At 52.9% G+C, this 26,991-nt stretch overlaps 1 protein-coding gene across 8 annotated transcripts in view; it reads left to right on the plus strand.

Moving 5' to 3' along the window:
• Positions 1–26,760, plus strand: part of DNAI1 (dynein axonemal intermediate chain 1) — a 143,627-nt gene extending 116,867 nt beyond the window's left edge. For all 8 annotated transcript variants that reach the window (XM_080574242.1, XM_080574241.1, XM_080574243.1 and 5 more), the window contains one exon: positions 26,492–26,760. In XM_080574242.1, the coding sequence (XP_080430368.1) occupies positions 26,492–26,596 (105 nt within the window). In that variant the 3' untranslated portion in view covers positions 26,597–26,760. The remainder of the gene's footprint in view (positions 1–26,491) is intronic.
• Positions 26,761–26,991: the final 231 nt, after the last annotated feature.

The following is a 26,991-nucleotide window of genomic DNA, read 5'->3' on the forward strand; positions in this document are numbered from 1 at the left end:
GAACCTCTCCCACACGGTTCCTTTATTAGACTTTACGAGCTTCATCCAGACAGGAACTGTATTGTTGTAAATGCAGCATCATTTCTGAGCCCAAGTAATTCTCACAACCAGTTGTCCCTTGTTTAATGGAGCTTTTTCAGTTTCAGGCTTTTTAGAATTGATCCCAGAAAGCAGTATCTCAGGGTGATCATTTTTTATTTATATACCCCCAAAGGTTTTTATATACTCTACCAGCCAACTGCATTAAGCAAGGTCTTTGGCAGGAAACTAATCACCCTGGTGTCATTCCTGAGTGTTCTGACTGATTTTAAAAAAGTCCCTCCCGATGGACACCACTGGAAATGCAAATCTTCCCTGTGCTGAGAGAGCATAGAAAACACAGCTGTGTGGTGGTTTCTTAGGGGGTGCAGGAGTTGTGGAGGATAGCGTCTCATAATATTCATGCTTTTATATTTCCATCAAAACCACAGCCTGAGACAATCTGAGCTGTCAGGGCTGCCTTCAGCCTGACGCGGGACAAGTTTCCCAGTTGATTTACGAGTCCTTCCTGGGTGTGGGTGAGCATCATGTCTGCCGCTGGCCCTGGTTTCACAAGGGTTCACCAGTGGAGATGGGTGGCACACAGAAATGTGGCTGCTCTCCTCAACACACCCAGCTGTGGGGTGAGCAGCACCCAGCAATGCTCTGCCATGGGTCAGAATGAATTTGAATGTCTCCACTCCTGGTGGCCAGCAGCAGCCCTCCACACAGGTACAAATGCTGCTGTCTCTTAAGATCCTTCCCCTTTGCAAACTTTCTGGAAGGGAAATTGCATGTTCTTGACAAAGCAGTTTAAGCTGAGTTCAGGAGTGGCGCAATCACCTGCTGCTGACCCTAAAGCAATAGGTACCATATCCCAGGCAATGTATAAATGGGATGGAAATGGACTCTGCTGCTCTGATGTTATTAAGCTATCTGTCTTCCACTTTCTTGGTTAGGCTTGAAGGGACACTAAACACTGAATTAAATGTTTCCTCCACATGTGGAGAAAGAGACGGGATGTTCAGGCGTAGCTGGTGGTGTGTGCAGGTACCCTGGCTCTTCTCCCAGCCAGTTCATCAGTTTTTCTGTGCTGTAAGTAGACAAGAGAGTGGATGGAGTCGCTGGGCCCATCTTTGTGGCCAATGTGGCATCTGCCACGCCAAATGATGGTGACCGGGGCCCTGCAGTGAGGATGCTCAGCAGCTGTCAGAGGGTGTTATAGAAGAGGGGGGTCAAGCCCTGGCAGAACAGGCAGCGCCACCCGCTGCACCCTCCTGTCCGCCTCCTCACTGTGCCAGCACCAACCTCCATGTCCTTAGCTGCAAACCTCCAGCTGTACTTGCGTGAGTATCATCTCGCTGTGGGGTTCCAGACGCACTTTCAGAGTATTGATCCCAGCTCCTTTGAAGATCAAATCAGTGCGCTCTTTAAGCCCTTACCCTGTGCAGTCCGCTTTCCTCTGTAAAATGTCTTTAACTTCTCCCTCTTTTCTGGGAGTCCCCAGGGCCAAGTTAACAGGAGGAGAATATCCGTATGTTTTTAAAAGTGCAGAGGGTCCTTGCATCCTGGTTGTCTCCTTGCACACAGAGAAACCAGTGCGTGTCTGGGTCAATACCTGGGTACCCCAGTCTGGTCTCTCCATCACTTGATCCCTGCAGAGCCCTGGGGGGAAACCTGCCTGAAACCCAGGCGAAGCCGTGGATGGTGCTTCCATCCTGGAAGCTGTGGCCTTTGCATCAAACAAAGCATATGCTAGCTCAGCTGCGTGGTCTTGTTTCCATCAGCTCCTGTAGAGATGGGAGGCCTTGCTGAGGCCTGGCAGAGCTCAGCGTGCCAGTGGGACAGGGCAGCTGTGGGCTCATCCAGGTCCCACAGCCTCTCTGTTACACACCGGTGTCACAGGGGTTTGCCTGTGAAGCTTCTCTGCCAGCTTCCCACACAGCTGGGACAGCTGCATTTGACAGGTATGACTAGCAGACTAATCACCCTTTTTAGAGAGAGCTCTTAATAGCCACATGTCATTCCGAATCCTCTTTCTTCCCCTAAAAATAGACGTGGTGCTGTCTGCTCCATGTTCTGCAGATTCCTTGGCTGCTGCTGGGCTTCCAGGATAGGGCTCACAGAGGGAGACTGAGCTAATTTCATCCCAGTGGGATTTCAGCAGCTCTGAATTTATTCTGGTTTGCCTGTTAGTTAAAGCTGGTGTGGTGGATTAGTGGGAATCAGGAGAGTCAGGACTCCTGGGTTCTCATCAGACCTTGGTTCATTTCTCTGTTCATGTCCTTGAGATTTAAGGGGAGGTTCAAGAGCTATGAAAATAATTCTCAGGGTTGATCTGCAGCTTAATTAGTTCATGTTTGTAAAACACTTTGGAATCTTTAAGGACTGTTATTTAACAGTCCAAGTTTTGCTGTCAGCAGCGGTATCACAGCCCTGTTTATGAGCACTTGGCAGAAATAAACCAACAGGAGAACTCTTTGAGAGCACTCAGGTAGCATTTTCAGAAGTGACTTTTCACCAAGACAGAGAGTAACGGCTTCAAAAAATGCCTACAACTCCCTGTGAGTTTTGGCCTCCTGAATCATTTAGTGGCACACAGGAACAGGTGCCCTTGATGTTGAGAGGAAGCTGGGGACGGGGACTCTGCCACCTACCAGGCACTTGTGCTGGGGGCACATCCGTGCACACTCTGGGTAAGGAGTCTGCTCATGCCAAGCAGAGCAGGTGTGCTTGCATCCTCACCCTGGTGGTTTGGGGACTGGAGCCTTCCCTAGCCCCACAGGCTGACTGAGGTCTCTGGGGACAAGGACTTCTTGATGCCTTGAGGCAGAGAGCTGTATTTCCATGGGGTGTGAGCCCGGCAAAGGCTTTCTGTGCCTATTGCTCTTGTCCTTAGATAGTGTGAGGCTCTGGAGAGCCCTCTGGGAACACACTACGCAAGTGCTAAGCACTAACTCCAAGAACCTGGAGAGCCTGGAGTTTAGGGTCAAAGAGGATTGAACCCGAACCTTGTGGGATGAGGAGCCGCAAAGCAGAGAGCAGAGCTTGCCGGAGGTGGGTTTGCAATCAAGCTGCCAGCAGCACTGTCCCACACTCGGCATGCCGAGCATGCATCTCCCCAAGCAACCCCCCTGCTTGGGCAGAAGGCTCATGACAGCAGATATTTTGCTTCCTGGGGAGTCTTGGTGAAGCTGGTTTGGATCCTTCTGCCGAGAGCTCAGGGGTGGAGCAGAAATTCTTGCAGTATTTTAAGAAGCAGCACTAAGAACAAGTGGCTCTCTGCTGTCATCCAGGCCACTTTTGGACTCCAAGTGCTCCTTAAATATTGCAGCAGTCGTTAGGCAAGAATTGTTTAACTAATAAAATATTGTTCCTAATTTGTAACAACCTTGGTGGTTGAGTTCACCCGAGGGAAGCATTGCTGGAAGAAGAATCGGTTTGGGGCAGAGCTGTTTAATTAGTAAGCCTTTCAGGTTTCGTTCCCGAAAAGAAATTAAAGCATTTTGTCATCACAGTCAGAAGAATGTAGTTGCTTGTGGGCCTTGGTTTGTTTTTTTCAAAAAACACTGCTAAAATAGCCAGGCACAACCCATCGAGGCCAAAGGCAAACAGGAGAGAATCAAAAAAATGTAAAGTGTTTTTAGAAATGTTGGGAGAGCTCAGCGGAGTGGGAGAAGACAAGAAGGCGGGTCAAAGAAAGGTTAAAATACAGCATTTGCTGAGGCTAAGGAAAATTTCTTGGACAGTACCCAGGCTTGCGGCTAGGGAAGCAGCCAGCCTCTTGGTCCGATGCTCATCTTGGGTATTTATTTTGGATTATCTAGGATGATTATCTAAGTCTCTGTTCCTGCTACTGGTTTCTACACATGCAAGCCACCTCTTTCCCTGTCCCTCACGGACAATCGGGTTGCTCCCAGACCGCGGACGCTGGCTGAGGGGGTCTGGGCAGTGTGGGTGGGTGGGCAGGGGAGCAGGGCTGCTCGCTCGCCCCAGGACGTGGCAGCAGGGCTGTGCGCAGGGCAGGAGCTGCGGGCGCACGCGTGGGTCCCATGCCAGGTGTGCGTGAGCAGCTGGTGGTGCTGGGACAGGCGAGGGCACACGGGGCGACTGAGCCTTCCTGCCCGTGAGCGTATGCCGTGCGCCTTGTCACACCAGCCAATATCCATTAGGAGGGTGTCTGAAATCTCTTCTTCAGCCTATCCCTATCAGCACCGCCTCCATCGCTATCTCCTGGGGCCTCAGTAGCTGTTGGGGGATGAACCAACAGGCACAGGGAGAGGAACAGAAACTCCCTCCCTTCCGTCCTCGGATGTGCAACCCATCTGCCTGTGGGACTGCCTGGATTTACAGGAAGGAGTAATAGATCAGGTGCACCCTCCAAGGTCACGTCAGTCCCGGACTGGCTGGTGGTTTAGCACTAGGGAAAGTACACTTTGTCCCCACAGTTTTTACTTCAGCAGCTCTGAAGCGTTATCATTCTGTCTGAAAGAAGACTGCTCACCTCCCCTTTCCAAATGGTTCAAGAGTCTTGTTCTTCTCGTGGTGTTATTCCCAGTCCTGCCGTTCTCATGCAAATGCTCCTCTGTCATTGACATTCATGCAGCCGCTTCTGTGCAGCCTGAGTGACAGCAGGATTTCCTTGTCTCTTCAGGGCTGGCTAATTGTGCAGTAGCCCAAGAGCACAGAGCTCAAGGAGTGCTGGAGGAATTCGGCACCGAGCACTGCTGTGCCTTGCCTACATCAGGACTGCTGCCTCCAGATGCAGTTTGGCCCCCTGATATGGGGGCACACACAAATAAGCTCGAATCTCATAAAAAACTGACCTGCAGCTTGATGGCTTTGCTTCCTCTGAGGTCCGTAAATGCTTTTTGATTTCCTTTCAGTTCTTCCTCTGTTATTTAGGCTAGTCGCTGATAGCTGCTCTCTGTACTGCTAGGGGAAGAGCTGAGCACTGCAAGGTGGATCCAGGGACTTGCAAAACCCTACTTCTGCCCTTTCACAGCTTTCCGCGTCGCCGGCATGGGCCATTTAAGGACAGATGGTTTTGGCAGCAAGGCACAGCATCTCAGTGATTGAGTAGCTACCAGTCTGCTTTGGGTCTGGAGCTTGCTCCCGTAAAACCCTCATCTTCTGGTGGCTCAGTCTCCCAGGGTGCCACAGGGATGCCCCAGGCCTCTGGTACCCTGCAGGCTGTGAGGGACTGGGGTGCTGTGGCCACGAGCTACACGTGCACTGTCCCTGGGAGGGGGTCAGGGCTCTCCATAAGGAAGCTGTGGCAGTCCCCAAGGGTAATGCATGCTGGCACTAGCACACTGAGGACAGCAAGAGTCTTGCACACCGCTTGTGTGCAACTTCTCAGTGTGTGAGCAACGTCGTTTGTGTCCTGTGGCCATTTTGCTACACAAACCTATGACTCACAACTTGAAGTCCACAGAATCAAAAGCCTTTGGATATATACCTGTCTGGAGACCCTGCACATATCCACTTTGCACAGGAGAGTAGCTGTATGGCACAAATCCAGCTGTCTGGTAGTGTTACATCACAGGTAAAAAGAGTTTCGGATCCTGGAGAGACACATCGCAACCTCAGGCACCAGCACTGCTTGGAGAGCTAGCCCAAACAAGCCAGCAGTAGACCTAAGGGGCTTGAATCTTCTGTTGTTAAACTATTTTTCTTTATTTTCAGTGAAATAACTTCTGGCTCGCATCAAAGTATGTGAAAGGAGGAAAGAGCTCTGTGTAACAGCAGGATTGCTGAACCCCAAGGTCAAAGAGATGGGGGGTCTTCTGTTTGCTGTTCATGGCCATGCATCTCCAACCTTATTTTTGTTGTGTAATGTCACTTTCTGTGACCTCTCTCTTTGGCAGTTGCGGGAGAGAGTAGAGACATCAGCGTATTTACGGGTTATTTTAAGCTGAAGTCAATTCTCAGTGCTCAGGATGAAGCGTGTTTAGTATGTGAAATGGAAACACTGGCAATTGGAGCAAGAAAATGTCCCGTTTTAAGAAAATTCAATAGTACTTCTGAATTATTTCTAAAGTGCAAGTCTCATCCTGTGAGATGCTGAAGTGCTGCCTGGGGGATACTGCACATTGGCTGGAACTGGCTTTGACTTACTAGCTTCTCCTTTGAAGATCTGTATAACAAAAAGGTTGCCCATGTTTGAAAGTGGTGTAAGGCTGCTTCTTGTTGCGATGCCAGGGGTTTGGAGAGAGGCTGGGGAAAGAGCTTGGGGGATTTTTTTTTGTGATCAATAACAATCAAGTCACTGAGCTAAACATTCCTCTCCTGAAATAAATCTGCTATCTTTCCTCTGAATTTGCTATTTTCTGGATATAACTGAAATCTGAATTTGGCCAAGCAAAATGGTTTCGGTGGTGCCTTATTTTACTCCTTCCCTTGCATTTCTCCATGGTGGCACAGTTACCTTGCTAGAAGAACTGCTTTGTGTGAAGGCTTTCCGTCCTCTTCCTCATGGACAGATTATGTTTGTACTTCAGTGCCCACCACCCCCTCGCAGTCTGGGCTTTGCTCCTCCACAGCCCAAGGAGCACATCACTCCCTGCCCTGGGAAATGCCTGACACAACAGAACAAGCAGCCCTGATTCACATCTTCAAAGGGATTTTTGGGGAGATCTGCAATTGCCTGAATGTGCCTGTTCAGCTTCCACAGCTCCGCAGAGCCTCTGCTTTCTCCCACACCTTGCAGAAAGCTGTTTGGCACCGAGGAGTGGGCACAGCATAGCGTTATGGCAGCCCCTCAGGCTGCTTGGCTCGCCTTTCCTCCACATTTCTTTCTTTAGCTCTCCTCTGCGGATTCCTTTCCATGCACATGATTTAAATCCTCTCCAGAAAATCGGGGGATCCTTAGAAATCACCACTTCTTTATGTGAATGACAGCTCCGGAACAAAGGCAGGGCAAGCTCTGGCCAGCTGGAGCCCCGTGGGAACGCGCTGCTCTCAAAGCGTGCCCTCGGCAGTGCCAGCGAGGGAGGCTTTTGGGGATGCTCTGATTCTCCCAGTCGTGGCTGGGTCTGAGAGCAGGCCAGCCAGCCTGCAGCCTCTCCTGCTGAGGCTTTTGGTGCTCGGCCCCCTGCAGTGACTGATTACAGCTGCCTGCTGATGGGAGCAGCATGGACGCTTATCCTGTGGGTCGTCTGAGGGTGAGCTGCTCTTCCTCCAGAGATCCCTGAGCAGTTTCTGAGCGCTGCCTCTGCCGCAGGGGTGTGGAGGGGGAAAGCTTGTGAGCTCAGCCCCTGAGCCGCAGGGTGCATTTGAAGGGCAAGGCGATGGCTTTTCATGAGGACGTGGTGCAAAGGCCTGGGAGACCTGGTCCTGGACCTGGCCTCTCTGTCTCCTAGGACGAGATGTGGCTCCTCTCCATTTTGAAGTGGGATGGGGACACTCATCTCTCCAGGAGCCAGCCTGTCCGAGCAGGAGGTATCTACAATCACCATGGACCTGCTTCCCTACAGCCTCTCTTCTCCGTGCGTCCCTCCTGCTGAGTGCATCTGGGACACGTCTGATGCACTCATACCTCAGAAGAGGAGCTATTGTTGGGGTGTGCTGATGGAGAAGCCCTGTCCCCCCAGGGCCCAGCAGATGGTGATGCGTCCGGCCTCCCAGTGTTGTCCATCACAGGAGGACAATTGTGTGAAGGGACAGGCTGGGAGGAGCTGGCATCCCTTGGGCGTTCTGGAAGCATGCATAACCCTGGGATGCAGGTGAGCAGCTCCCCGTTGGCTCTGCATCTCCACAGGGGTTGATTTGGTCTGTTTGTACTGGTCACACAGCTTAGGTGGAAAAATGTAACTCATTCTTTCTAGCTTATGGCTGTGTGGTGTCCTGAGCACCTGAGGACTCACTCAGCAGGGATAGCAAATGGGACACTGGCCTTTATTTGCAAGGCCTGGCCCAGTCGTGTTTTTGCATTGCTCCACTGGCCCCAGCAATGCCCGAGGCAAGTGCAAAGCTCAGAGAGAGTGTGTTTTTACTCTTCTTCGAGCTCTTCAGCTTTTCATTGCTTGTGATACTGCATACCTTGTCCCTGGGCATCGTGTGGGCCCCCTTGGTCAGCGTCCTTCCCTGCAGAGCCAGCCCAGTGGCATCTGCTGCAGTGACAAGGGCAGGAAATTTGACACGAGCCGGAGTGGGAAGGGATGTGGCTACAAGGACCAGCCTGGCGTATCCCTGTAACTCCTCTCAAGCTGCTGCCAGAGCCCACCACACTCTTCCCCAAGCAGCCTGCCTGGGTTGAAAAGAGCTGAGGCTGCCAGCGGAGGCACAGAGGGCAGCTCTCTCCTGGGTGAGTGTGTCTGTATGCCTGTAAAACACCCCAAAAGCATGGCTGTAAGATGCCCCTTGCTTGTGGATTTTATTTGCATGTTTTCTGAGACTGGGTGCAAGGATTTACAGACCTCCGTGCCCTGCTGAACCTCTGGGACCCTGATAACAACCGTCGTGCTGAGTTTATCAGCTAGCGCTGCTCCCAGCCCCTGCCAAGCCTCTCCCCAGCACGTGCTCGTGCCATCTACCAGCTCCCTCTGAAAGAAAAGAAAAGGAGACACCTGCGCCGCCAGGCAGGCCAAATAATGGCCCTTGCTCAAATTAATTTGATGGGCTCCATGGGGAATTGTTTAAATGAGAGAAGAAATCGTAGATGAATAAAATGTCTTGCTGCTCACGGTGATGGAGCTGACGCAAAAGGATTATTTTTATCTCGTGGAGAAAAGGAAGAGAAGAGCTTTGCAAAGCCAAGAAGAGGGGCTGCCTTGCAGCCCTGCTGGCTGTGGGAGCTGCAGTCACAGCAGCTCCAAGGCTCTCCCTGAGGGGAGATGTTACCCTGACATTCGTCCACTGTTCATGGGATGCCAGGTGCCGACTGTGTGGGGCCATCTTAGGGCAAACTTCCCCTGTTGTCTCCTGCTCACACCTCCTGCTTCTGATCCCACTGCTGCTGATGTGGGGAGAGCCTGAGCTCCTCACCCCCACGTGAGGGGGGTCCTGGTCAGCGCAGAGACCTGTCCTGCCTGGGCAGTGTGCTCGTCCTCATCTCCAGCCCCTTGGGCTGAAGTCCCCAAGGATTTTTGTTTTAACCCTCCAGACTGTGTGCCATGAGCTGTGTCCTTGCTGCATGGCATCCTGTGGGTCCCGTTCTCACGCTGCCTTTCCCAGCACACAAGGATCATTTCACGTTCCTGGCCACAATGCTCCCATTTCTCTGTGGCGGGACAGCTCCGAGTGTTGCACAGCAGCACAGGAGTGCTGGATCCCATCCGGGTGGCTGTCCCTCTACCCCCAGCCCTATCGGTGGGACGCTCCTTCCCCACCGTCCTGTATTTGTGCAGGGACTTGTCCCTGCTCGCGTTCAATATCTTGCGTTTGTCCCTGTTAAATCACCTGCAGGTTTTCCAGGCCACATCTCCGGTCTACCAAGGTCATTTCAAGTTTCAGCCCTGCCTTCCTGGACACCTGCAGCCTTCCCGTCTGTCCCAGTGCCCGAGCTCTAGCAGAAACGCTGACCAGATCCCCGGCAGACCAAGGAGTTGTATGTGTAACACACAACACATCTCTCTGTGCTGGCAGCTCTGAGTACAGCTATTCAGCTGGGTCTTACCAGCTTTCACCCATTTTATCTCAGTCTTTTGTCTCACTTGAGGATCAGAATGTCAAAGTAGGCAGTGGCAAAGTCTTCCTGAAGCCGAGATAAATGACATCTGTGTCTTTCCTGTCCACAAGGCCTACTGTGTTGTTGCAAAAAGAAATCAGATTGGTTCAGTGTGACTTATTTGGTACAAATCCGTGTTAGCCTTGATGCAGCTCCTTGCAGGCACTTACGAACAGGTTGTTGGCTTGTTCCACTTCTTCTGAGAAGTGAGGTTAAGCCGGCGGGTTTGTGATTTTCCTTTTTTAGGACAGTTACAGCATTTGCCTTTTTCAGCTTTTCAATCCCTGTCATCCCCTAGTATTCCCCAAGACAAATGCTTCAGATTAAGCCCGTTAGGTCGAGCCAATGTGAAGAGAGCCGCCTTCCCAAGGGGCTGGGGCTTTTGTAGCCACGATGGTCTAACACCATAAGCAAGCCAAAGCCTGTGGGCAGAGATAACACCCTTTATTAGACAAACAAATATACCTGGGAAGAAAAGACAAGTGCACATGTCCTAAAGCTTGTCTTTTATTTTCCAGCTAGATACTAGTTGAGTTAATAAAAGGCATTTCCTCTCTGCCAGCCTGAGCTGAGCACACAAACTCGTGCCTTGTTCAGCTGGAGCTGAAGCCTGTACCTGTTGCTGGCATTGCTGCAATATCCTTAGCAGTGGGGACTGCAGGAAAGGGGAAGCGTGTCTTCCCAGGAGCACGGATATGAGCACTGCTCAGTCTCTGCTTCTTATATTGCCTTGGTATCAAAAGTCAGGCACCGAAACCAGAATGACCCGAAATAGAGCTGTGAGACTGGAGGATGCTCATCCCCCTCCAGGGTTCGGTCCCCTGCTTTGATCCGTGCTGAAGGAACCTGCCAAGCCAGGGAAATGACCTCAAAGGCTCGCAATTTATCTGGCTTGAGCAAACCACAGGACAGCCAGTGGGAGTGCAGGAAATTACTAATTTAGTGCCTTTCAGGTCATTAAAAAAAGAGCACTGGGGTTTGCTTCACAGTTAGAGTTCATAATTGAGCAGGCTCCAAAAGGCTGTTGGTCTGGGTTTCAATTACAGCTGCTTGTTTGAGGAGAAAAGCTGTGCTCTGAAGAGCGGTTCCTTAGGGTGGGGATCCTGGGGTGCCTGTAGGGGACACAGCCTTGCAGAGGGGTCTCTCAGGCAGGGGAAACTCCAGCCCACTGCCCCCTTGCCTGTGTAGGGAAATTTGATTGTTCAGGGTGTTTGTACCCTGCTCATAGCCATGGATGTGCTGCCAGGTGTGGTTTTTCAGAGGCTGGTGTCAAAGATAATATTCTGCAGGCAGCCAGATCTTCATTTTAAGGCGAGGTTAGTCTGAGCTGTAACTCCCTAGGAGTTGGCTGAGTCCTGAAGCTCAGATTTGCACCTTGGAGACCTTGAGGACAGGCTCACACAAGCCAGCAAGGGCTTTTCTGTGGCCGGAGGGGAGCTGCAAGCATTATGGAGACAGGAGAGGGAGATAGGAGCAGTTGGCAAGGCAGAGGATGCTGTGAGCATGTGGCAGCACACCGGCTCCCGGGGCAGAGATGAAGGCTGGAGGGCTCACGTGTTGCAGGTTGGGCTGGATTTGTTAGAAGAGCAATAAGAAACTGTGATGCCATCATCGCCTGCCTGCAAAGGAGCAAAGGGAGAGGAGTTGTCGGAGAGAGCTCCGTCTTTGGTTCATGTGTCTCTGAAATAGTTGCAACATTTACGGTCACAGGCAGAGCAGAGGTTTCCCAAGAGCGAAGCTGTTGTTTTCTCCTCTCCATCCCTGCCCTTTACCCAGGTTGGATTCGCTGGCAGGAGTTCACTGGAGAAGGTCCAGCCCTGTGTCCCCACGGGCTTTGCAGTGACAGCTTTTGCTTTCTGCAGGCTGCAGTGAAACCACCCACTGCAGCTTGTCCCCGCTCCTCCCTGCTGTAAAAGAGCTGCTAAACCCCTGAGTTAGTAAAAGGCTTGGGCAGCCTGGGCTGAAAGGTGGTACAAAAGTGCCAGGTGTATGAGTTGTGGTTGAGGGAATTAGGGAAAAGCTAAATGTTGCATCTGAGCACTGTCTGATACTTGAGAAAGAGTAGCTTGTCTAACAGCATGAGGCCTTGTAAACATCACCCCATTCCCCGTGTACCAGCTGCTCACTTGGTGGGCTCCCAGCCTTGCTTGGCAAATGCCATTTAACTGGGGCCTGTGACAAAACTGCTGCAAGATGTTATTTACAGCCTGAAGGAATGGCCTGTCAGGTGCAAGTCTGAGATGGACTTTCTTTTAACAATAAACAGTGGGGTATTTTTGTGACCCAGCTCCTGTTTTTAACATTGTCAGTGTCAAATGTGAGTCTTGCTGATGAGTAAATAGTGCTGCTGCCAGATGACCAGGTACAGCAGTGTTATTTTAACAACTCCCATCAGAGCACAGCCGCTGATGAGGCACAGCACCAGAGCACAGCAGCAGGCTGGTGTGGCTGGGATGTAAATCCCATGCAAATCACCCTCGTGGGTCTGGGGTTGTGTCCTGGAGTTGGAGAGGCCGAAAGAGGCTTAAAAGCCATACAGGAAAGCGTGAACTCCCAGCGTGACACTGAAACACGGAGCCAAACACAGTCTGGCTGCCTCGTTGGGGTAATTCGGAGCAGGAGCCAAACCAGGGCCCTGTGTTTGGGAGCGGCAGTAGTAAACCCACGGCTGGCGGCAGTGCACACCGAGGTGTCCGGGTTTGACACTTCAGTGCAGGTGATGAAAGATGCAGACAAGTCTGGAAGGAGCAACAAGGTTGATCTAAGGTCTGGAAAACAATTTCAAGGATCTCTTCAGGGCTTCACAAATAAATTAAGTGATGACTTGATCTCAGCTTAAAAGCACCTGCAAGCGGAAGGGATTCCCAGCAGTGGAAGGCTCTTTAAATTAGCAGAAGGCAGTGTAATGGGATTTTGCAGCTGACTGCAGCTAAACAGGTTCAAACAATGACCAGGGCGTACACACTTAGAGTGGGCACTGGCTAATCTGCATCCCTCAAACTCCTTCAAGTCAAAACCCCTTGTCTTGTGCTAGAAGATGTATTTTAGCTCCAAGAGGCGTCATCGGAGCTTACTGACTGAGGCTGTGTGGATCGTTCCTTAAAATCTGTTAAATCTATTTCTGCCTTTGGTCTGACTGAAATGATCTGAGGCTGACGGGCAGCATTGCAGGGAGAGATTCACAGCTTTTATAAAGAGGAATTCACGGCTTGGAACAGCCCAGGTAGCTCTGTATGAAGAGATTTATGGACTCCTGAACTCTTCAGTTCTCTTGATTGTGGCTTATTTACTAGCTCATGTCAAAAAATCAAACTGTAAGCACTCGGAGATAACAAGGTGTTACTCCAACAGCGAGCATGGGTCTGTCAAGGACGAGACACATTAAATCAATGTTATCCCTTGTCTGCCATTGAAATAAGCCTAGTGGGGAGAGATATATTTGCCCCACATGTCTGGGGATCACATAAGCTCCCATCTTAATTTATTTCAGGCTGGAGGTTTCCCACTTGTCAGTAAGCACAGGGAAACTGTCCTCACCTTCTCATCCCTGGGGTGTCATCTCTCAAAGACTCTTAACCCAGCTTCCTCCTGTGTCCTTTTGCCATCTGCCTCAGGCTCCAGCTCCCCATGGGTTTTCTCCACCGCTTCCCAATTGTCTTTGGAAGATCTCTTTCCTCTCTTTTCCCCTCTAACACAGACAACTGGTCTGTACAGCTGCCTATAGCCTTTGGATACCCTGGGAGGAGGGAGCTGGGGATCTTGTCCCCTCATACAGTGTGCCAGGGGCTGGGAATTGCCTCACTGAAGACTGCATTGCACCAGTCCTGGCACTACGTACAATATATGGATAAGAGAACATTTGCTTAGAAATGCTGTCTGCAGTAAGATGTATATATCTGTTCAATATATTTCTTCAATATATACTTGGCGATGAAGAATATTCTGGGTTCACAGAGCCACAGACACATTCAGGCTGGAAGGGATGCTGGGAGGGCTCTAGTCCAAGTTCCAGCTCAGAGCAGGTCAGCTCTAAGATCAGACAAGGTTGCTCAGGGCTTATTGTAGTCCTGAAAACCTCCAAGGCTGGGTACTCCACAACCTGTTCAAGTGATTGACTGTTGCTGCGGAGAAAAAACATCCTTACGTCAAGTTGGAGCCTTCCCTGTTTCAGTGGATGGCTGTTGTGTTTCGTTCTCCTGCTGTGCACTCCTGTAAAGGCTTTGGCTCTGTCTTCTTGATATCCTTCTCTTGGATGCTGACGGGCTTCTGTTAGGTACCCCAAAGCCATTTCCTCTCCAGGCTGAACAAGCCCATGTCCCTCAGTGTCGCCTCAGGTGCTCCAGCCCCCAGCCATCTTGGAAGTCTCTGTGGGACTCTGGTTTATTGACATTTCAGGTTGAGCTACCTTCTGCCTTTCTTCCCTTAGGTGAAACTGGGACCCTCACATCCATTAGCTGAAAAGGAAGGTTTTTACAATCTGTTTTTCATCACCAGGGCCAGAGAGGAGAAGCCAGCACAGCCATCATCTCCTTATCTTCTTTCCTCCCTGGGAAGCTCCTTCCCTTTTTTCCAGTGACTGAGTTACGTAGCAATACATAGCACCAGAGACAGGAGGTGAGAAAGGTTCAGCCTTTTCGCTTCCTCCCACCTCCTAAAGCTTCTGTCATTAGCACTCACCTGGTGTTTCTTAATTAGCACATTCTGCCTGCCTGTGTTGCAGCCTTCTGGAGAAAATCCACCAAAGTTTTACCCATTGTATGATGTGATGTACTGAACCTTTAGACTTCTTACCAGACTGACAGCTTCTCTTATGCCATAGCATTACAAAGGGGTTGGGTGTGATTAACACCCTCAGACCCTGTAGCCTTCGTGGGCTTTATGTGTCGCTCCTGAGGGAACCTTCCTATGTGGTTGTGTACTTGCCTTTCTTCAGATGGTGAGTGCGTGGCTGAGCTAGGCCAGGTGGTTGTATTCATCCCAGGAGTGAAAGGCTGAAAAATCACCCCAAAAAAAGCAGTTGTCAGGGGTTCACTCTCAGCCTGGGATGGTATCTCAGAGCAGCCCGCAGATTTGTCTTGGGGGGCTGGATGTTGTCCTCACTGGCATTCCAACCTCTCCTTTCATACCTTGGATGGTCTAGCCGAGAGTCCACGTACAAAGTCTTGTGAGGGACTGGAAGCACAGAGGGTTTGAAGGTTTTGGAGGACTTGGATTTAAAGGTTTTGGAAGATCAGATTCCTGCATGACCTCAAAACACTGGAGGGATGGACTGAAATCAAGACCTGGGCTGTCCTGCACGGTTTCACACGTTGGCTGTGCTCACGTCACACACCTCCAGGCCAGGACCTGCTGTCGTGACTCGTGAAGGACTCCAACATGGTGAGGTTTCAGCAGGGAGAGGGGTGAGAGTTTGGTTTGTGCTGTATTCACCACAATAGCATCCAAGCCCCAGGTGATCACACAGGAAGCATTGCATTTGTCTATAGTTAAATCAGGGGAGGCTGGAATAAATCAGCTCCGTTACAGGTTCTCTGCTGCTCTCGCTGGATTTCTGGCTGGCTGGCTCATTTACAGACGGTTGCTGGGGAAGTTAAATTACAAGCAATAACCATTCACAACGATCCAGGCTTCTTAAGGGTTTTACAGGCTAGGGAAGGGCTGGCAGTATTTCCCCAGTTACCTTCTTCTCACTTTCAGAGCAATTGCAGCACTCACTTTGGGATTTTATGCATCTTTATGGCAAATGGGGTGTTAATGAAGGTATAATTACTGGAATTAAATTTGGATTTAATTTTCTGAGCACAAATGGCCACTTTCTGTCTTTCTTTTGTTCCGCGCTTGGTTACCAGCTGTGAAAACATCTCCTTTCAGGATTGTTCTTGGTGCAGAGGCATTTGCGCAGTGCCGGGCATGCGGGCATGCAGTGAAGCGATGGGCTCGACCCCTGCTGGGCTGTGTTTCACCCAGCTCTCAAATGGTGCCGAGTACTTCCTGGCAGCAAGAAGGATGAGCATGATCAGCAAAGTGCCTGGAGAAGGCACCGTGTGTCCTTGGCGCTTGTGGTGTCTACAACTTAACAGTGTTTACACACAGGATCCACATGGTTAACTGTTTTGCTGGAGAAGCAGTGGGATATAGGGGGCTGCTACGACTTTATTTCCACCGAGCAATTGTTTCCACCATTCCTCTGGCTCAGTTATGCGTGTCCTGATGGAGAAGAACAATTCTGGTTATCATCCTGAGGTGTTTTGAAACATCACCAGGTCCTTGTTCAACCTTTACTGCTTCTTCCCAGACCTGCAGCGTGGCTGGGTTTCAGGGAGCTCCTCACACCAGGACAATACCAGGAGGATCCATGCTTGGACTTAGTTTGGAATGGAAACAGGAGGGCCTGGGAAGAAGTGAGCCCTCCTGAGAAGGTGAGCTGACCATGCTGGGGGAACCTGTAGCCAAGGACAAGTGCTGGCTGCTCAGCTGGCAGCATTGCCTCAGATGTTTCCCTCTTTCCCCAGCTACAACAACACAGAGTGGGACAAGGATCAGGCCATGCCTGCAGGTGCATTGAGGTTTTCAGCCTTGGTAAGCTGACAGGCTTTGTACTGCTGTTGCTCTTCTAATGTAGCTCATCTGCCCACCTTGTGTTAGGTGCGTGCGTCAGTTTCAGTTACACTCTGCTAACAGGATCCTTCTAGTCCTTAAATCTGGCACTTAACTTCTCAGCTAGCTGCTGCTGCCGGCTGTCAGCTGCTGGCTACCTTCTTCCATCAGGAGTGCTGGTGAGACTCTGAGCAGTGGGGGGATTACCTTTGGAAGAGCTCACCTGAAGCTCCTTAATGACTCCTGCATTGTTTTCTTCACAGCCTGCCTTTGTTTTACAATACTGTGTTGTGAAGAAGCTCCATTGGTTTCAGCAGCTAGCTGAGCAGATGGATTGAAGTGGTCTATAGCAATGAAGTAATTGTGTTTTGGTACAACAGAGGCACATCAGGGAATGTGTTAAATTAATTCAGGTGCAGCATCCTGGTCAGCAACCCAAATCAAACAGCAGTTCAGGGAGACCACCCGTGGGCACACCGACCGTGCTGTTGGCAGCATGGGCAGTCACTATGAATATACCCCTCTGGTTTTAGTAGGTGGTGTTGAATTGGATTTTCCCAGGGCCAGTTCCTGCCTCGGGTATGCATTAGCATCAGAGAGATTGATTACTGCTTGCATCTCCCTTCTACTTCGGTTATAATTGAGACAGCAATATATGCATGGAGCAATTAGATTTTAATAATGCTTTTCTAAGCAGGATGTCAAGGAGCTTAGTGGAGGGACTTGGACTGGAGTCAGCTCAGCAGCTTAAGACGGGATTGTCATTAAAATGACTGCCTCCCGCCTGACCAGCTGACCTGAACACAGGATCCAGATCTGCTTTTCAGGCAGGGCGCACCTCGTCTTTGTCTGCAGACCTTACCCAGGAGCCCCCATGCTCCGGGGTTTCCGGTGCGTGTGGGATCTGGGCCTGCTGCTGGGACGGGAGCACCCGCGGTCCTGGCCCCATCGCCATGCCCATCACTGCGTACCAGGGAGCTGACATTCAGGTCTGCCGTGGGATGCTTCCCGCAGAGCAGTTGTTGGGTAGGTCGGGGATTTCTTCAGGGCAGCCCTGCTCATCTCCAGAGGTGTCTCCCCGAAGGAGGGGCAGTGCTCTACAGGTGCCCCTGCCCCAGGGGAGCACTCCTGGAGCTGCCCATCGCTGGCTTTCTCCTGCGTTGTTTTATCCTGTCTGCTTCTGGCTGATATGAACTCCCCAGGCCCTACATTTGCAAACAGGCTGGGGTGAATCCTCTTCTTCTCTGCACAGCTCTTCCTCAGACCCTTGTGGGCAGTCGAGTGCCACTGGGTCACTGTGACTGTGAGCGGGGAGGGGGTAACACAGCCCCAGCACCACTGCTGGCTGTGTGGGCTCTGACGTGGCAGCGGGCAGCGAGGAGCATCCTCCACCGCGCAGCACCGTGCCGAGCCAATCTGCAGGAGATTGACACCAGCAAAGCTCCTAACCAGGAACTCGCAGGACACCGCGCTGGGTTACAGCTGAGCCTCGTCTGTCTTGGGGCAGGAAGGGATTTCTCAGCTGCTGTAACAGGGCCAGATCCTGGGGAAGAGAAACAGCTTTAACCGTGGTGCTTCCCACGCTCCTCCTGTGTCCAGCTTCTCGCTGATCGCTTGTAAGCCCCGATTTGCATGCTGTGGGGTAACTCAGTCCCAGAAAGAGACTTCACCTGACCTTCCACATAGTCCAGAGTAAGCACGTAGGTGGCTTTCGGACCTGTGAGTGTTTATGTGGCATGTGTAATTTGCCAGGACGTTTCCTCTGCAATGGGGAAGGAAAATCTGTGCAAGTCCTTTCATTTGTGGCAAATGGGAGACACGGTCTGAAGTAAACAGGATACACTCCACTGAGGACGGAGGCAAAATACCAGGGGAGGGGAAGGAAATGGGGATAATCGACCGGGGATGTTTGCAGGAAAAGACCTCAGACACCTGCCAGCAGTGCCCTGCCATAGCAGAGGTGACGTACGGGAGAGCACGGGCAAGAGAGGGGCAAGCAGGACACGTGAGCTGATCCTTCCTCAGCTCCAGTTTGGGGCACTGTGCCTGAAAGACCTAATAAGCAGGCGAGCAGCAAGGGCAAGGTGGCCAGCAAAAGGCTGGAAGCTGGGGGTGCGGAGAGATATGCACCCCAAAGAGGTGCCGGGCTGGCAGGGCAAGGAAGGCAGCACTCCGGGGTGGTCAGGCGGCAGCAAAAGGCTAATGGAAAGGGATTTACAGGCGTGAAAGAGATGTGCTGGTAGCCATCGCCAGGGGATGGGCTGGCAGCACCATCCCTGGAGGTTTTCAGAAGAAGTGGCCACTCAGGTGATGGGAGCAGAGCGTGAAAACACAGTGCTCGGGGCACGTTGTGCCCGTACCCCAAGGACCAGGTCAAGCGCTGGGCAGGCATCTGTCAGAAGCAATTTAAAAGCAGCCACGGACCAGGGCGGACTGGTGGGCGCTGGAGGGCTTCTCCTAGCCCTGCTCCAGCGATGCTGTGATTTAACTGAAACCTACACACGAGGACGTGTTGTCGAGCTGACACAATTGTTCACGCAGTTGAAATATCTAGTGCTATTTCTGGAGCATCCCTGAGTTCAAGTGCAGTCATGGAGAGCAGGAGAGAGGGAGAGAGCGCTGTGGCCTGACATGTTGCAAACCGAGCTCTTTCAGTACAACAGTATCAATTGTAATACATCTTCCATGCCGTCGGCATTTAATGTTATTAAATATGTGGCAACTGGGAGTGAAGACATTTATTTTCACTTCTCTTTATAGCAAAACTCAGTTCCCAATGTACTTGTATTTATCCAGAGCGAAGTATATTCACGCGCTGTCATGTTAGTAGCAAACAAGAATACATTTTTGTTGCAAATATTTTTGTGAGTTATACTAAAAACCTAATATGACAAAAGTTATAAAAGAAAATGTGTTAAGAGAGGAGTAGCAGCTGGACTTTTCTTAAGGCAGTTAAAAGGCATTCGCAGGGGATGTGTGTTAGAAATGGTAGTTAGAGAAAGAGGGATTCGGAAAGAAACAACCCTGACTTTTGAAAATTTACTGTTTGTGCAACTGCAAGTGATCTCTTGTGATGTTGTGGTCTGTGAGATAACAGCAGTACCAAGGTATTGGAAGAATGGCATATCCACAGCCACAGTTTGGTTGCTTTTATTAAAGTCTAATCCGTAACAGCTTACTGAGCCATCATGCAAAGACACCGAAGTGAAGCTGAAAAAAAGAAAGGAAAGAGAGATGCTGACTGATAAAGAAGTGGTGCCGTGCAGCTGACGGTGCTACCTGCCAGCTGGCATCGAGGTTTGTGGCTTAATACTGCCAGGCTCGTGCACACCGCAGGGCATCTCCTTGCTTTTGCCTTTCGGATGGGGTTGCTGCTGGAGCCCGTGGGTGCTGGGTCTGCCCGAGCCTGTTGCTGCAGGGCTGCAAGCCCGAGGAGAGAGGTGCTGCAGGTGTCCTTAGGGTAGTTTGGGTAGCACTGAGATTTTGTTCGGGGGTATTTAGGTTCCGTGGCAATTGCAGGAAGATTTGGAGTAGAGCTAGAAGTCACGGCACCTCCTGCCCAGTGGTTCGTGTGGACAATCCCGATTAAAACCAATTCTAGCTCCTTCCTCCCTGCTGCTTGTGCCTGAGAGATCCCACCGCTGAACACCAGGCACTGGTGCCCCGCCAGCCCTTCCACCTGATGCCATCGTAGCACAGGGCACGCGGGCAGGCTCTGGGTAACAGGGCTTCCCGCTGGGTGCTGCCGAGAGCTAATTAAAGTAATCAGTCCCCTCCAGAAGAGACCGATGGCACTGCAGAAAGCTGGAGCCCAGCAGGGCTGGACGCAGGACTGAGGGTGGTGGGGGATGCACAGCCTGCCCCCCAGGGAGGCAAAGCAAGGGCCCCCCTTGCTTCTCCCCCTTCCCAGTGGTGGTTTGCACCACCAGGACTCCCTGTGCTGGAGGCAAAAGTTTTGGGGCTCTTTACTCCCTTTTAGTCCTCTTACAAAGCTTATACAGGTCAATGCAGCGTAATTACCCTGCACGCTGAGCACACAGTGGTTTTTCTCAGTGCTTAGTGCTAAATCTGTGAACTGATACGACTGAAAATCACTTCCACGAGCCTTGTGAGGAGTTTGTCATCTCTCCGGGCTGCCCTCTTCAAGGTGGCTTCTCGGTGACCAGGGGTGATGATGCGTGAGGACAAAGCTGGTCTCTAACACACACACACACAGTGCACGTGGGAACCAATCGCAGCCGAATTGTCCCCATGGTTGACAAAACCCAGCGTGTCCTCCTGTAGGAGCAGAGCACCTGTTGCTGATGCTTCCTAATTCCTAAAGCAGCATCAGTGCAGGGCAGAGTTAGGTCGATGTGCTTAGCTGCTTCAGACCACAGTGCCTCTGCATAACCTTTAAATTCAGCCTTGTCTTTAAGGCTGTTGTTTTGGGGATACTCGACCTGAGGACTGCAACCACATCCCTGTTGTGAACCTGTAAGTGACAGAGATGGAAAAGGCAGAGGAGAGAATGTCTTACGTGCACGTTGTGTTTTTCTGGGACTGGTGCTGTGATAACTCAGTCACAGCAGTGCCTGGTCTGCAGGAGCTGTGAGGACACACCAACCTCCCTGCTTGTGCTCGTCTTGGCCATGCTCACCAAGGTTCTCCTGCACAGTGGCTAAATGAGGACTTCTTGAGGCTATATTTAGGTGCCTAAATTAGTGGTGTGTGAGACATTGCCTATGGCTCTGGAGTTACTGAGAGCAGGGAGCATGGCAGAAAGCCCAATCTCTTCATCTGCCCAAAGAGCAAAGCCTGGGACTAATCCTCCCGCAGCTCGCAGCTGCGCATGGTCTTGCCCGTCTTGTGCTACGTGGTGCCACCAGCATCCTCCTTGTGTTTTGCTGCTGGGCACAGCGAGGCCAGACTGCGCCGCGGTCACTGTGAGACGAGATGAGCAGTTCAGCAGCTTTGCCTGCTCAGCCACAGCTGGATCAGGCAGGCTAGTGAGTGCTGTCGGAGGCAGATCCTCTACTGCAGAGCCTCCAGGACAGGCATTTCCACCAGCACCTAGTCTGGCAGCTGCTCTTCTCCGCTGCAGTTTGGTGCTGGTGATTATTTGTTAAGTCCTGCTGGCACAACGTGCCACACCATGCTCTGGAGGCTCGCTGCCGAGCATTTCCTGAGCTCTTTGCTAAGGGCCAGCAGAGATCGCACCGCGGCACCCACTGGCACAAAAGCCAAACTCCTCCGTGGCACAGCTTTGCTGGAGGCCAGCAAAACCTGCGGGGGAAGAGTTTGGTTCCTCTGTGTGAACATCCTTTGCTTGGCCAGACAGCACTGTGAGGGCCGTGAGCCAGGCTGTGGGGTCCCAGCCTGCCCCTGGCAAAGCGGAGGTGGAGCTGTGGCAACGGCCGCCCTTCTGCATGGCTGTGGCTGAGAATTTGACCTTCCTTTTATCTCTCTGCTGCTGCAGAGCCTGGCCTTCCCAGCTCATTCTCTCCCCTCTTGCTTGCGTGTTTGTCAGGCCGGCACCCACCACGAGGTACGGGTGACCCCTGCATTTCTCCATGTTTCCTCTGGTGTACACCCTGGGATGCTCCCAGCCTCTTCCAGGTCTGATCTGAATTTAAAACCAGTAGCACTGCTTTTAGCTGAAGCTGGCAGGATCAGCATTTTGGGGCCAGTGCCTGGCTTGTCCAGCACCTCGGTGTGGGAAGCAGAAAGAGATCCTGTGCGGCCGCTGATCCTGTGTGGTTGCTGATGTCTGAACAACCCAGCCATCCCCTGGGCTTTTCTGCCAGCTTCATTCCCTGCAAGCAGAACATTTCCTGCGTCATTTATTTCCAAACAGTAGCAAAATAAGCCTAAATCCTTATCTCCAGTCTGTCAGCTAATCCTTCTGTGGGCCAGGAGCAACACCGTCAGATCAGGCTGCGAGTGTGACTCGAGGCTCTCCGTGGCGTTGCTGCTGCCTGCGAACGGCACCTGCAGAGCCCCAAAGTGGTCCTGGCCAGGACATCATCCCCAGCTTAGCCTAAGCGGGCTCCAGCTTCACCTGCAACATTGGAGCTTGCTGTAGGGCCATGGTGGGGAAGGTTTTGGAAGGCTTCAGAGCTGCAGGGCATATCACATCCCTTTGGTGCCTATTTGGTTGGTGGCCCGGAGAGCTGGTGAGGAAAACCTTGCTGTGTTCACAAAGGACTTTGGGTTTCTTTGTTCTTCCCAGTTCCAGGGAAGGCTCCAGGGAAGTCTCTTCTTTGCTCTCATCCATTGAATTCTTTGATCCCATCACCAGTGAGGTCAAAGAAAGGTCTTCTCCAGAAGCAAAGCACCTCTGAACGCCTGGCAGACTGTGCGCCCTTTCCAATTGAGGGTAGTAAGGCTGGGGGGTTTGGACAACCCCATTGGTGGCTTCCTGAAGCTCCTCACCCCCTTCTAGATCAGTCTGTAAAAGCTTAAACCCCTTTTGCATGTGTCCTAGGTCACTGGGATGTTTAGCAAAGTGGCCAGACCCCGTCCAACACATCTGTGCCCAGAAGTCCTGTCCTGCCAGGAGCGGCAGGGACTGGGAGCACCAGGGTCACGTCGGCAGCAGGGCAGAGCCAGGCCGGTGCCCCTTGGCCAGGACTCAGCAGGGCAGGGTCCCCTCGGCTCCCGGGGAAGTTACAGGGAATTTTCCACTCGTGTTTGTGCCAGCATGGTTGACTTTCTTGCTACTTTAAAACATAAACATGTTTTGCTTTGTTTAATCGAAACCTTACAGCAGATGTTTTATGATTATTCCACCAATGGGAAAAGAAAAAACAGAGGCTGGAAAGTGCCAGCATCATGAGTTTTATGGGAGGGTTTTAATAACTTGGCGGCTTACTGTTCAGCGAGGGAACGAAGGCATCAGCCAAGGCACAGCGACTCCAGTTTAAATGACTCCCATGTCCTGGATGCAGAGCTCAGCATGTGCCAGCATGGGGAGTGCTGGGGCTCCCACTGGGAGCTGGGGTCTGGGGTGTTCAGGCGGCCAGTCCTGGTCCTTGTCCTCACGCTTATCCTCGCCCTGTGGCTCCACGTCACTCATCTCCCACCTCCCGCTTTGCTTTCAGCATCAGCACCCACCTCTGGGGCTGTGAGGACCTGCTGGTCCACGCTGCGATGGGGCCAGGCACCCCGTGCCTCAGTTTCCCTGCCCGGGGAGCTGGAGCAGAGCCCAGGCACGAGGCAGAGTGAGCGTGAGGGCAGCGGGGGCTTTGGCTGCCAGCACAGGGGTCTCCTCCCAGCCTCAGCTCCCTGGGGCCGTGTCCCATCCGTGGGGCAGGGTCTGTCCCCGTGCAGAGCCAGCCGGGCTGGCACATCCTCCATCGCCGTTTCTGCCAAGAGCATTTCGCTCTCTTGCTGGGAACTGTTAACAACAAAATCAATGCGAATGCTGCTGTGAGCGGCTCCTGTGCTAGTTTGATGAGCTCCTCGGGGACAGACCTCCCGTGTAAGCTCAGCCCTACATCTGTCAGCTCCGGGGCGGGGGGGAGCTCTGCCCCAGCTCCCTTTTGGCTCCCGGTGAGCCCCTGTGGATGGGGTGTAAGCAGGGGGCAGGTGGAGGACGGGCCCCACGAGTGCATCATCACCCTCCATCAGGAGGGATGGGATCTTTAGGCTCGCAGCCACGTGGGTGGTGATGTTTCCCCACACTTCTGCTCTGAGAAGTGCTGCTCCTCGGAGGCCCGAGGCGGGTGAGTCCCATGGGTTTGCAGGAAGATGCCACGTGCATTGAGGTGGGTGCCCTGTCTGCGCGGCCATCGGCCAGCCTGCAGCCGCATGGCTGGCCCGGTGCACACACACGGTCAGCCTGGGAAGGGCAGGTGGAAGGAAACCTCTTTCCATTCCAGTGCTCCCCGGAAGGCATTATAATTTTCCTTCTGTGTCATCCCGCTTGCCTGGTGATTTGGCATTAAATTAGGGCTCTGGTTCGGTTACGGCTCATTACTGGCTGGCGTGTGACTTGGTTGCGGCACCAGAGGAGACGAGCCGGCCTTCAGAGCAAGGCTTCAGAGACGGGTCAGCGACAAGGAGCCGAGCCTTAACCTCAGAAATGCTCGTGGACCTGGCGTCGATACCTGGAAGGTGTCAGCCAGGGACCCTCGCTGGTGCTGGGGATGGCGGCGGGTTGGCAGGGACATCTTCAGCTTCCCCTTTCCCCAGCTGAGCAAAGCTCTCGCTCCTTTCTCCTGTCCCACGGCCCTGTGCACGGTGCTGAGCGCGACGCAGGGTGCCGAAGGGAGCGTTTTGCACGCAGTCGGACAGCAAAGCAGCTTTTCTGCACAGATAGCTAAGTCCTGAAATACCCTGAGCAGCTGTGTTTATCCGAACGCTCTTGCTTAGCGAGATGCTCGGCGGTGACGTGGGCCGTGAGCACAACATCGCTCCGAGTGCCCGGACCCGAGCCGCCGAGGGCGTTGCTCACTTAGCGGAGTTAATGCAAACCAGCTCTGGCCTGGGATGCGAGCCGTGGACCCGGCACTTAAAAACAACCAGGACTTGTTCCTGCACTTGGAGCCTTTCGTCTCGGGAGCAGAGGGGTTTCCAAATGCCCCGTTCACACCAGCAGTGCTTGCACCCCAAGTTTCCTTCCCTCCGCCTAAGGAAACCTCTGCTGGGGTGTGCTGGCTGGGGTGAGAGAGCCCCAGGGATCCCTCAGGATCTTCCTTCCCCTCAATTTTCTCCTCTTCTAGAAAAAAGCACCAAAAGCCTCGCTGACGCCTTGGTTTAACAAGTGGGGGAGTCGCGGGGTGCAGACGGCTCCGTTTTCCTGCCTGCCCCTTGGCAGGGGTGCTCCTGCAGGGGCTCTCTCCCCATCACGCACTTGCAGAGGGGACTTGGGAAGCTGCACGTCCCCGCGTGCATATCCACAGGCCTGCCCCAGCTCTCTTCCAGCAAGGGCAAACTCCTGCTGCCTTTAATGCAGCCCACTTTTGCTAGAGAAAGAGAAATCCCTGCGCAATTTTTTCTTTGTTGTGCCCCAGCGTTTTGTTGTTTGTTTGTTTTTTTTCCCAGAACTGAAGGAAGAAGCATGTTTGTAATCGCTGCACTGGGGGCCGTCAGAGGAACTGACTGAGCAAGAGGAGAACTGATCTTTTCTAAGTGGGGAGAGCAGAAAGCAGGCAGCCGCCTCGCTTGGGCACTGTGCGCGGCTCCCTTGGCCTCCCCAGAGCATCCCCGCACAGCGGCCGTGTTTTGGGTCTGCCGGGAGCAGGCACAGGGCTCTTTGCCCCCAGACCCGGGTGGAGATGTTCCCCCTTGCTGTGCCTGGGGACCTGTGCCACCTCTCCAGCTCGTGTGTCAGAGTGCCCAGCCCCCTGGGTACCAGCCCCTCACTTAGCCTGGTGTGACACCTGATTTCTAGGGACCTCACAGGCAAGCTCCGTCCACATCCCTGGAGCAGGGACCCCCAAATCCAAGGGGGAGGCGAGAGCCCGAGGGCTGGCCAAGGGGACGGCTGAGAGCAGAGGGCAGTGCCCAGCCACGGGATGTGGTGACTGGGCAGATGCTGCCTGGGAGCATCCCCCCAGCTCAGCTCTGTGGGCTGACGGCAGGTAGGAAAATCCCTCCGTTGTGTTTGTGTGTGTAGTGATATCACTCTGGAGAGCACAAACCCAGTTACTGCTTTTTCCGAAGTCCCCATCAGGAAGGCTTGCTCATCCCAAAGCCTTGGGTGGCAGGGATGGGGAAGGGACTTCGTCCCCCCCCCCAGCTCTGGAAGATCCTGCAGCTCTCAGGCAAGCACGGGCCGAGCCGGGCAGCCTTATTTCCCTCATGCTAAGTGCTTTCTCCTCGGGTGCTGGTGGTGGTTTGCTCTAGCACCCCAGGACGGGTGCTGGCAGGCTGCGGGAACAGCTTGTCCCCTGTAACCCATGCTGGGGCACGTGTCGGGCCGGCACAGCATCGTGCAGTGCCTGCGTGCAGCACCCCTTGTGCCTGTGCGCCAAAGCAGCGTGGGGTGCGCGGCGAGGAGAGCTTTGTGGTGCCACAGCTCGCCCGGCTGCGTGCTGCAAGGGCTGAAACGGCTCGGAGGAGTTTTAGGGATGTTTTCGTTTGTCACCTCTGAGCACAACAGGGACCACGCCGTCCCGTGGGAGGCTCGGTGAGGAGCTGGCAGCCCGTCTGGGAGCCCTGGCTCACGTCTCCTCTCGGGTAGGGTCTCTCACAGCTCTCCCTCGCTTGCTCTGCCTGCAGGAGAAGAAAGGCCAGGAGGTGAAGAAGGGCCCGGAGGTGGAAATCGCGAAGATGGACAAGCTGCTGAACCTGGTGAGAGAGCCGGACAGCACGGCCGGGAAGTGAGCGGTGGGAGCGACGGCTGTGCCGGGCCCCGCGGGCCGGCGAACAAGCCCTGCTTTGAGCAGCGGCTGCTTGGCATGCGAGCCGTGGGCCCCGCTCCGCCTGCTCTTTGCAGAGCGGGAGCACTTCGTCTCTGTGCCCAGACAAATAAAGAGTCGCTGAAAGGCCGGCAGCGTGCCGTTGTCCCTGGGGACAGCAGCCCCTCGCTGCGCTCAGGGCCCCGGAGCCTCGCTCGACTTTTCCCCACCCGTGTCCGTGCTCGCACCTATTGAGAGCCCCACAGAGGCAGGATAGGGCTGGTGCCTCCAGCCCTGGTAAAACCTTGAGTTTTTTTTTTTTTTTTTTTTAGCGGGTCCCACTATTTTGGGGTGGCCAGGAGGTGTCTGGGGACCTCACAC

Source organism: Anser brachyrhynchus (genome assembly GCF_964034855.1).
Source record: "Anser brachyrhynchus genome assembly, chromosome: Z".
Lineage (NCBI taxonomy): Eukaryota > Metazoa > Chordata > Aves > Anseriformes > Anatidae > Anser > Anser brachyrhynchus.